This window comes from Neodiprion virginianus, chromosome 3, assembly GCF_021901495.1.
Source record: "Neodiprion virginianus isolate iyNeoVirg1 chromosome 3, iyNeoVirg1.1, whole genome shotgun sequence".
NCBI lineage: Eukaryota > Metazoa > Arthropoda > Insecta > Hymenoptera > Diprionidae > Neodiprion > Neodiprion virginianus.
The window spans coordinates 36,270,490-36,282,692 of NC_060879.1; the positions used below are offsets into that span (position 1 = coordinate 36,270,490).

The 12,203-nt window shown below is 42.1% G+C and overlaps 1 protein-coding gene across 1 annotated transcript in view; it reads right to left on the reverse strand.

The window, feature by feature from the left end:
• The window catches only part of LOC124301690 (nesprin-1), a 137,703-nt gene that overhangs the window by 118,932 nt on the left and 6,568 nt on the right, over positions 1-12,203 (reverse strand). The window contains exons 2-3 of the mRNA XM_046757059.1: positions 10,565-11,028; positions 9,182-9,410 (exon numbers count right to left, since the gene is read on the reverse strand). Of these exons, the coding sequence (XP_046613015.1) occupies positions 9,182-9,410; positions 10,565-10,972 (637 nt within the window). The 5' untranslated portion in view covers positions 10,973-11,028. The remainder of the gene's footprint in view (positions 1-9,181; positions 9,411-10,564; positions 11,029-12,203) is intronic.

Here is a 12,203-nt window from a genome sequence, read left to right on the forward strand (position 1 = left end):
TCCGCATGCCGATATACGTATATTAGATGCAGAGGGAAGATGCATATTTATAACCTGAGTATATTACGTGCACGAGTGAGAGACACATTGAACGAGGGTTATTACGTTCGGTCTACGATTTTAGGAGAAAATCTGAAGGCGATCCTCCGTCGACAAAATCTTTGACACACCGTAAACTGAAAGCCAATAATCATTCTCACTCTCCTAAAAGCAGCGACTGCTATCAAACTTTTTCACCGTTACACGATCGATGAAGAAAAATTTTGCGCCACACGTCAGAGCCGAGAATAAACACGTCGCGAAAGTAAAAACTCGATTACGTGGGTGCAAGAAAAATAGGATTGCACGCTACGTGGACTCGGTTATGACGAGGCGGTGCAGTCGGTGCAGAAAAAAAAATACGCAAACAGTATGAGAGTTTAGCGGCGACGAAATCGCCGGAAATAAACGTTCCGTGTAAATTGAAACGTGCAACTCTACATCTGCCAACTTTGCACAGCCTTGATTTGCTACAGATGCATGAATTTCGAGCGCAACAAATGATTCGCATTTGCAATCACCCTCGTATCGTCCAAAGACATGGCTTAGTTCGCAGTGAAACATTGTGCCACAGGGAAATAATTAATAGCTTCTATCGAGACGATTGATTAAACCCTACCTTGTTAAATTATACTGCTTTCTAAATAACTGGCTGCTGGATTCTTGTCCAGGTAATCAATGTATTGACATTTCCAATTGAGGCTTCGATTCATTGCGCAACGCTTCACAGCACTCGTTGCAATGCGAGCTGTTCGACTCTTGACTCTTAAGGAACCCTTTAATCCGAGTGCATTTATAAGGTTCGCTACAACAAGCGACACGGCTATTCCGACTTTCACCAGATTGTGTTTAGAGACTTCAGCATCAAACTGTCATGTTAAAGCTTGAAAAACGCGCTCAAGATAACGACTGCTTCGAAAATCCCCCTCTTTAATATGCCATAACAACGGACGTTCGGAGGCTGTTTGGTAGCCTTTACGACTGGTCGATTCCCGGAATATCTAGCCCTAAATGTACGGAGCAATTCCGGAAAATCAGCGGGGACCACCTTGTAGCGTGAACCACATTTAGTCTCGCTCAAGCGTCTATTTTACACAAGTGTAACGATGTCAAGGTAACAAAGTTTCCAGCCGAAGGTGCAAGGGTCGAGAAACTTGAGTAGGACCTTATTGAAAATTAAATTTCGCGCGATTCGAGGCACGATCATCGGTTCTCGGTCTTGAAATTGGCCTCAGATCTTGGCATCCATCGAGGACGGAACCGTTAGTCTTGGGTCTCGAACCGGCTACTGGGATCCATGTGAGTACGTATCGCCACATCGCGACTCGATAGTAGCCAGAACATGACCAGGGCATAAATATATCCTGGACTTCTTACCGAGAAGCATCAAACGCTGCGTGATTCAGAGACGTGACTATAGCGACCCCGATTTCTCCCCGGCGATTGGACGAGACCGTAAGTCGGTGCAGAAAGCTCATTCGCAACAACTGCACATCTATACGCTCGGATAAAACTGAGCTGCATTCGAAAACGGTTGGAATTTGAGAATTGAAAATGAGAAGAAAAACCTTGAAAAAATCGGGCGAATATAGCTGCAGTATTTGTTTTGGCAGGTTCACACCTCGTGATGTTTACCAGGATTTTTAACGAGCTTCCCCGATGAGTTTGAGGCGTTATTAAACCCGACTGTATACCTGCTTCGTCTAGGCACTCTGGGTGTCGTGAATGTACATCATTGTAAATATTTACAGAAGCCGCACGAATCTTATGAGCGAAATGAACGCGATCATCGGTCTTTTTGTCCGTACCTAGCTCATCAGGGTGCGGACACTACCATTTCACGGACGAATTATTCGTCGACTTGGACCAAACTGCAGTCAACATAATAATGAGATTTCCACTAAAGATATTACAGAATATTTTATATTATTACTGAAGTAGTTGGTAAATCTGTATTTATGCCATGTGCCGATTAATAACAGTTTTACCCAAGCCGCTTATAACGATTCATGAATCGCTTTTATATTGTCATTCGCAAATTTTAATAATTTTGTCTTAAAAGAAAGCACGAGAAAGCGCCACTCGAAATCAAGAATACAACGAAAAAAATTTCTATGTTCTAAACTTTTGTCCCACCGTTGCGGCATCGCTTTGGTGGTCCAAACCTTACGAATGACGTGTGGAGGGAAGTATCAAGAGTCCACACCCTGGAGCTCATGTTCTCCTCGTAATAATTACGACTTTCTCTGCGGTCATGCGCAGCTTAAGAAAGCTCGATTCAATCAGCGATAAATAAACTTGTAGACCCCGTTTACACGTGTCAACTTATCTTTGCGTACACACAGTGTAGGGTTTCAAGTCGCCCTGAACCTTGCAGCTTTAAACACAGTTTGCAGCGCGCGTGCTCTGCTGCTTGCTACCGCTACCGCTGAGACTTGGGTATATAGGTATAAAGATTTTGCCGTCACGAGTGAAAATAGAAAGATCAGTTTTATTTTTGTCACCGACAAAGAGACCACGAAGAGTTTTACACCGCGAGACCACGATCGCGGCGTTTCTTGTGCCCACCTTCGTAGTTATAAACTATCGACCTGCACCATGTGGCATGGGGAAGCGGTAAAAGACGAGCTACTCGAATTACGCCCGTCTCTCCGACAGGCAAATCTCTGCCAAACTGTGGAAACCTCGTGATTATTAACGATCGTTGGATCAGTTTCATTTCGTAAGCGTTCACCCGCTTCCAAAGCCGCAAATCACTCGCCGATCGGCAGAAATCGGTTTCCTCCACGTGCCTGCGACAAAGTCGCGCGGATCGAAGTCTGCATAGCCGGGCGGCGTTTCAAGTGCGTTGAAAAATACTTCGAGCCGGTTTATATGTCCCAGATGTGTCTGTCGTCGAATAAAAATACATAAGAGACAAGAGGCCCCATTGGCCAAGCGAGAGCGGCACAACTGCGAAGCCATAAATCGGACCGTTCTGCCTTTCGCGCCCACGGTAAAATAGCCCCGAGTTCTGTCGATGCGGTTCGTATCGGTTCGAAGTCGAAGCTCGTCGTCGTAAATTAGCCCGACGATATTCGCCGTTAAATGAAAACTTCGCGGTTCGGTGGCGGAAAATTTCTTCCGAGACAGCCGAGATTTCCACAACTACGTGAAATCACAAGTACACGGACCTTTCACTCGGGACCTTCGAAAGATCTGTTTGTGCACTCGTTTATTGACCTTTGCCAAAAAATTTCTTTACAATTCAACAAATATGATGAAGCAGAATTTGCGTCTGTTATACTAGGAAATTTTTTCCGTACCGTAATTTCATTTCACGATCCGCTTTCGAGGTAACGAAACTTGTATTCTGAACCGAGTCTCGACTTTCTTCTGCAACTTTTCATGCAAGGCAGGCTTTCCTTCATCCATCTTACGATTTCTACTCCTCGTTAATCCAAGTATTTCCGTTTGCAGATACAATCATTCAAATTTGAGAAGTTAAAGAAAGAGCTTAAACACAAGGAAAGAGCTTTTTTGATCCCAGTTGTCTCTTCTACATGAAATTATAACAGCGAAACAGCTGCGCTCTAAGAAACCTCTGAAGCAAACTGGCACCACCGATCACTTCCGGTATGAAAGAGACTGAAGGAGGCTGATTGAAATCTCGTATTCAGTTCCGCATACTTTGAATCAACTTGAGATTGAACCTGCTAAACATTGTCGGAGTCGATCAAACGGTCACCGAAAAATTGGAATGATGCAAAAAATCGAAAAATAGAAAGTGGTGAGTAGAGTTAGAAGTCAGCCGAGCTGACAGAGGTGCATTCCACTTCCTGGACTTCCCTGAATTGAACACCAAAAGTGCAATTCATCGGCACAAGCCTTCTGACCGGCATTAACTCTGGCGTAGCGTTACGATTTCAGCCGACGTAACATCGTTACATGTTAAGCCTTCAGCACGATCCCCACCAGTGAATGTGAATGGTTCGCGGGCAGGTATTCGTCACTTCTATTTATAGAACGGTGTCCTACTGTACTCACGGTGGAGCGGCGTTAACGAATATTTATTGTGTTTCTCCGAAAAGAGGAGAATACCGCGGCTTCGCGCGTTACAAAGCTTGCGGCACGCGTCCCCTTGCGCAATATGAAACGCGGTGAAAATCGAGGTGATAAGAAACGGAGCCGCGGGCTTGAGAATTGCACCCTTAGTTCGAAGGACCGTGAGTATCATTTGATGGACGCAAATTCCCAGGCATGAATGATGCGCGTGTTGACTCCCAAGTTATGGTTCCACTAGATTCAGACTCGTAACCGGCGGTCTGGGGTTATATTTTCGAGAAAATATCTCGGGCAAAGTTTTATCAATAACCCCGCGATTCATGGAGAGGGTAATTGGTGGGCACGCCATGGCTTCGGAATGCCTGCTATGCACCAGTCAACAATTCCATGTACCTCAGGAATTGGAGAAAAAAATATCGCTCGACGATAACACTGGAGTAATGTAACCCAATTTGGATTTCGGACCGGGGACGCTTCGCATTCTAATTTTATTCGTAATCATGTTGTAAAGCTATTCCGATGGTTTTCTCGAGCCCTACTCGATCAGAGAACTCGAATGAACGCGGTTCTGATTCAAAGCACGGTTTTAGAATAGTCGCTTATTACGATTGGCGACGGGCAGAACACCTGACGGAAGTACAGCGGCGTGTGGATGGACCACGAATCACTTAAGAATATGACTAATTGTCATTTATACGAAGAGGAAATGATCCTTTCTGAAGCAAGGAATTTGCGAGAGAGAAAAAATTAACTGCTTCCATTTACGACTAAATATACGGTCGGGCATAAAATATTCATGCACTGGATGACGGGGAAAAAACTGAAATCTTAGAGCCAATTTCCTAGAAACTGTGCATATTTTTCAACACTCGAGAGAAATATCAAAGAAAAAACCTGGAGCTTGGAATCGACTTGAAATTGGTCAGGAATAGTGTTCTATTTCCGCTTTTCTTGTGGCAGAAATATAAAACGCTCCCAATTCCGCGCCTCGTTGTCACAGTTGTCATTCGATAAATATGAGAGTGGTTTCTTTTCCGAAAAGTCAAAGACCCTGCAGACGATTAAAGTCATTTTTACCCGATTACAATAATAATCAGTTTCTAATGCCGCATGAACCCGAAGAATTTCGTAGAGGTTGAGACTCGAGTCACGTGGCCAAAGTTTTTCTATATTCCAAAAATATTCAGCTTTTCAAAAGGAAAAAAATTAATTGCAACATGTTCGAGCCTCGACTTTTTCCATTTGTCAAAGTTGACCCGAACCGAACTGTTTCGCGGTAACTTCGACCCGTGCCAGCGACGTAAAAGATGCAGGAGAAAAGTAATAACAACTAGCGGTTCATGTGTTTATAGAAAAATCACCTTGACCCTCAACCTTCGTCAACGTTTCACGTGGCAAAAATTTTCCAGTCAGCCAGCTAAGCTTTGCCGGCTTAGCGACGCGGACTGACGCCGGAAGCATACAGTCACGTCAAACCGACTCCTTCGGACGCCTTTCTTGGTTCTAGATTTCCTGGGATAAGTATGCTTGGACTGTACTTTTCACCCAACACCCGACACACCCCGCCATGAAACCCTACGTCGGTGTAAGAATAAAGCCGAACAGAGAGGTTGAAGCCCACTCGTATGATGCTTGCAGTAAGTGAGCTTTATGCATGATCTAATTGAAGATTATTGCTACAGAAAATACTTACATCCTGTACGCTAATTCACAAGGTCCGGTAAATTTCTCTGTACCGTGATGAAACAGGCACTTGGCTGTCGAATATCCAATCAAAGTCTGATCAAAAGTATTGCTCGTTTTTATTCTTCTTTATTTTTTTTTTTCCAGACACATGGGAAATAAACCCAATCAAATGGGCAACAGCTTTGATGGAAGAATACAACAATGTTTGATTATTTTGGTATACTGACCCGAAAGCCAAATCGTGGGATGAAAGATTTACGCAAGATTAAAGATCCGCCGCATATAGGTGTCGATGATGCAATTTGTAAAATTAACGAATCGCGAAGTGACGCCTAAAGACTACGCGTAAATATTTGCGACATGAATTAACACCCAAGTCGACTCGTGACAAGAGGATCACCTCTTATATGTACTGTATACATTTTGGCACAGCCTTTTTCATTTAGATTCAACGTGCCAAACTTGCCCACTTGCTTACTCACTGCAGTCGGCTTGAATACTCTGCGTTACTTTCAGAGACGCCGAAATCCAACGTAATTTTATTTCAGCTTATCCGACGCTGATCGTGTACCAGAAAATCAATAAGCAAACAACTCTCACTAACCACAAATCGGTCAGTTTTTGCACGGTTATCGCAACGAAGACGCCTCTTCGCTTAGATAGTTCACCCAAGCTTTCGGAGCTTTTTCCGTTTTGTTATTCATCCGAGATAAAATGTGGGCAATTATTTTTTTCATTCACTGCCGTAACCGGAGGCTGGAGAATAATATACAAAGCCCACCGCGAGTTCACCACCGGATTTTAACTCTTAAGAGACCATCAGCCGCTTGTTATACCTCACGTCCTACTATCGCGTAGGAACAGGGCTCGGACTCGTAAACTCATTCACAAACCCATCCAGTGCCAGTGGGTAACGGTGAATGAAATTTGACTGACAGCGGCCAGGTGTTGATATAGCCACCTTGCGCAATACAAGGGAAATAAAAAGCGCCGCGCTATACGGTCAGAATAAATTGCTTAACATCCGTGCACCACCCACGTGTTATATGAAAACAGGCGCTCTTTGTTTACGTATATATGTATATAACGAGACAGAGAATAAGAATCAAGCAGGCGTGCAGTCGAATCTGTGTTTAACAATCATCGCTTCTGGCGCTGCAGCTTTTTCAATTATTCTCATGAGTATAGCACCTAATCGCTTTCATGAAACACTTGGCAAACACTTCATTCATTGCCGGGGTCTTGGATCTGCCTTTTAGAAACCTTGAACTTCGTAGTAATAATCCAAAGATTTTAATAAGCATCAATTTTTCTTTTTCCTTTTCCTTTTTCATCTTTCAATTCGACCGATTGCGTCATTAGTGTTGTAAATTTTTAATTGCTACTTCGACGATAACGATACTCTAAGATAAGACTAATTTCGCATTTGGGTCTACATTATAAAATACATAGTCATCCCCAACAAGATCCTGTACACTTCAATCAATCGGTATCGGAAACGAAAAAAAGCTACGCTACGTACAGTGGAACGTTAAATACAAACTGTCAGGTCGTATAGCATCTCTTTTGGCATTGATATGGATATCTATTACAGCATGTGAATACGTATGGTAGTTGCAAATAAAGCTCGTGTCAAGAACCTTTCAGAGTTTTGCATAGAAATGACTGACTTCATTCCCGGCCTTGGGTACAAAAATAAATCCTACGAGATGTAGGTAAAATAGAATTACCTTCACTTTAAATCCATGACACGTGTTCATTCGATTGGTGTGGGTGAACTTTACAGAATAGGATACCTACACGCTGCCAGACACGCACATTACCTAACGATTACGTGACTCTGCCATAATCAATTTGGTCGATGACAAAGGTAAGCAAGGTAAAAGAAATACTAGAAAAACTATTTAAACGACCCAGCGCTCTACCATGATTACGATTTATACGGTCGTTGTCCGCGCTGCGACGATTTTTTTTTTTTTTTTCTTCCTCCGATTTTCTTATCAACAGATGATTTCGAAAAAAAAAAAACTAATCTTGAAGTGAGATGAGACTCGGATCGAAGTTTTCGAGATGCGAAGCGATGAAATGGGAGGAAAAATATAGCTGTTGAAAAGCTGACACAGAATTTACGATATTTCGGCATCACGTCTGAGAGAGGCGTTAACGTCCATTAATTAAACTTATTATACACGAAGGAAAACAAAAACACAGCTTATGCATGTTACCGGCGCGCGTGAATTGGGTCGTTGAAATAATTCATAGCGTAATAACAGCTGTCACCATATACTAATTGATCGTGACCCAATGACGTCTCCGTCATTTGTCCGGGATAGTTGGGTCGACCACCTATCGGCGTTGAACATTTCGTGAAACATTTAACTGCGCATCTGACACGTGCAACGGCTCAAGCTTCATCGTCAGCCCGTAATAGCATCTAGTCGGATAGCCGAGGACTGGCTGTGTATACACGTCTGGATATAATATCGAGGTGAGAAGACGTGCAAAGAGAAAAACGCTATCTCGACTAATTTTCAAATTCTGTCGAATGAATAATATTTGTTTTAGCTAAGATAAAATACAGATTTTTCCACACTAAATAAGTGGATACATAACATTTCGAATCAGCGGGGGAAATCAAAGAAATATAACAATCGCATATTCGATCAACGAAAATACTTTACTCCTTATACCGAGAAGTCATTAAGCCTCAACTAGGCTTTTCGTTTAAAAGCCTTAGATGTATATCCTTCAACTGCGAAACAGAAAGCAATATCGTTTCATATTTTGATCGATTGAGAAACGAACTTTGTCTACAGCAAGTTGACGAGAACGCGGTATAAATAATGATTTTCCGTTTATTTGAACATTGTCTTGAATTTTCAGGATCGGAAGGGCTAATTACTGTTCACGTTATCGGAGTTTACACGCCTGCGGCAACAGCATGTTGACACTTTTCTAATGTTAGTTATAACAGAGTCAACGGCTTGTAAGTGAGCAGCCGGAGTCAGTAGTTACGGTCAGTAATTATCAGCCGAAAGCGCCTACCTTTTGTCACCTTGAACGCCGCACCGCGTACCGTGTAATCTGAATTCAGGCGTACGGTTCAACTAGCTGATTAATACCTTGTTGCGGTCTATTTTTACAAGGTGAGAATATAAATATAGGCAGAAAAAAAAGTCATGGAACGCAGTACCTAAGAACGATCTCTAAAGTTTTGAGAAAGTAATGGGAAGAGTGAATGTCCGAGAATGAATAGTTTTGGAATGTTTTACGCGTTTTACACGATCGTTAATCGTCCGGTGAATCTTGTTTGAAGTTCGCTGCTCAACGCGGCTAGATTATCAGGCAGATTTTCTATCCTCTTTATAAATAAAATCCCAAGGGGATCGAGCAGATCGAGCGTGAAACTCACCCTGAAGTTGTTGGATGGTCGCTTGGTACTCGGCTAGCTTCTCGTCAACGTAATCCTGGCTCTGACTCGCGATGATTTCCGCCGTACTCGGACCCGTCGCTTCTTCGTCGCCCTGACTCGGCTCCAACGGCACACCGACGTACTCGTAATCACCGGGTCTGTACGGTGCGATCAGGTATTCCGGTGGACCACAGGGAATCGGCGAACCGCTTCCGCTTCCTACCGGACTCTGCGTAGGCCGAAAATAATTATCTCGCTTGACTGTCAAGTCGAATTTTGCGACATCGATTTATCCTTGTCAAAAATCGATGGCCCCTGAATTCTCGCAGAGTGATTTAGATCTCGAAACAGAATTTTTCGGATGAAAAATGGGTATTCCCGCTTGGGACATATTTAAATTGTGCAATAAATGACGTAAAAATAACTGTTCGTACACAGAGAGCAAGACGTGTGGGTTCAATTAATTGAACACCTTCAAGGGAAATGATTAGTTTCAAGTTTTCAACCAACTTAACTCAACTCAACTCAACAGTATTAGGGTAATATTTTGAACCGACCACTAATTTTTTTGAAAAACTCTATCAGTTTATTGAACCCCAAACTATAATTTCAATTGCAGGGTTGCCACATTTAAATTTTGATGTGTAGCAACAAACCACTGAAATTTCAGTGCAATAAACGATATCTTCATAATCCTCAGAGCACGAAATCTGGTGTACATGTATAAAAAAATTAATCACTGCAGAATAATTATTTAAAAATCGCGGTAAACGATACGAGTTTTCGGTGAAAATTGCATCCAAGGAGGTTGGAGGGCCAAGAATCGATACTTTTTATTAATTTTACAACGAGATAGTCGTGAATTGAGGATTAATAAAATTAACCTACTTGCAAACCGCGATAATGTCTTAAAAATTGACATAACCAAACATATTGAAATTATACACAGAAGCTTGGATATCGATGACTGATTTGATTCAGAAGTCTATATTTCTTACAAATTCACCGAATAAAACTTTTTCCTATTCGCCGGTTCGATATTGCCATTTATTGATAATGTGCACAATGACGTTGTGTAATTAAAATCTAAACGAGATAAGCATGTTGAAACCAAAAGTGTTTCATGAGGATCGTAGAAATTATTCTTGTGAATAAAATGAGCAATCGCAGCGTAAAAAATCGTAAGAATCTACCAGATTTTCCATAATTTGTAAGCGATCTAAACATCGATATCTGAGCTTTTGTTCATAATCTCACTATTTCTTGTTTCCGTATTTTTGAAGAAAATATCATTTCTCGCAAACAGACCGTCTGTCGATTCGCTGAATACTCAACATGCTGACGACAGGATGTTCATTCGATGAAGACGAACGTTTTTCTCACCTGCGGTGGTAAATAAGGTCGAGGAACCGACCCCGGCGGCAAAGGCGACGGCCATCGAGGTCTCGGGCATTGGATGTATCCCGGCGGTGGTGGACAGCCGAAAATGGGTGACATTCCCGGGGAAATGGGCATGCCCATGGGCACCGGACTCATCGGGTGCATCATGGGGGGATAGCTGAGCGGCGACATGGGGTGCGGGTGCATGGGGGTGGTTGGCCCGCGAGAGCGGTTATGGGGGTGGGGTAAGGAGTGGGGGTGGTTATGGGGATGGTGGTGGGGTGGGGGTGAGGGACTGTAGGGAGACGCCGGTCGGAACGGACTTGGAGCGCCTGGCCGGTTCGCCCAGCTTCCCGGAGGAACACCGGGAGGCCCAGGCGTGCCCGGCGGACGCGTCGGGTGCTGCGACATGTCGCACTACTTTTTTATACTGCTGAAACTGGCCCTCCCTTCGCTGATCAGCATCGCTGTAAATAGATTTATAAACAATCACGTTATTGTCGTCTACATTGGTATGGCCGATACGGAAATGGGAGATTTTCAGGTTTGAAAGTGCAACTGAAGTTCATCGAGTTGAGTTTACAATTATTTGAAACTGAATTTCTCAAGTAGGAGAAAAGAAATTGAGAACGATAATTTTCAGATACAATTGAATAATTACTGACGACTTTGGAAAGATCCTGTCATCAAATTAATTCTACGATGAAAAAATCACACGTTAATGAACTAGTGCTTATTTTCTTCGTCAACGAATTCTCTACAAATCGAAAAAATCAGATTTTGGATAACTGTCGAGCTTTTTTATTTGTTGGGGCATTTGTTTACCCTGCATCACTTATACTAGTTTTACTAATCATATTTTTTCGATCAATTGAGAAAACGAATCGAAAATGTGTCTTGGTTATTTGCAGACAGTTCATTTACGGTTTAAACGAGCTCTAGTTCATTTTAAACGTTCAAACAATGCGATTTTTTTCATTGTGGAAACTATTTAATAACGGGATATCTTCACTCAACAATAATTGTCCCATTGTAGCTGAAATTTACGGTTTTAAATTGTGTTCAGTGTTAAACAAATATTGCTTCAACTAAATTCAAATCGATGAACTTTGGTTCCGTTTTCAAGCCTTCGTTATATGATATTTCTGTCTTTACAGCTTTTTGACTGGACTGTACAGTTGTTACATGCTTAAGTATCCTGTTTACATTTCCGCAAGAATCCTCCATACCTACCAATACGATAATAGGTATTATGATGATAAAATTATTTTCAGCATCATGCGCTTTCTTGATTAACACTTCAGTAAAGTAAATTAGATGGAACTGCTCTTTTCTTACTAACCCGCTGTTGGTTACGATAAAAAAAATATTGGCTAAAATAGTTGCAATTTATTTTACATTATCAGATGTGAATTATGCAACAGTCTATTTCTGAAAATTTCTAAAATTCGTGAACTATTGAAATCCGCTTAGAGAAATTTCCACAGAGATATGTAAAATTATCTGGATTTCGTAATCGGATATCGTATAGCCAAAATAATTTTTTTCACGTTGTAAAATTTATGTCAGACGTTGACAGACAGAAGCCAGGCAAAGAAATAAACTATTGTCACCGTCCTGGTTTGTTTAACAAAGCGCAGAT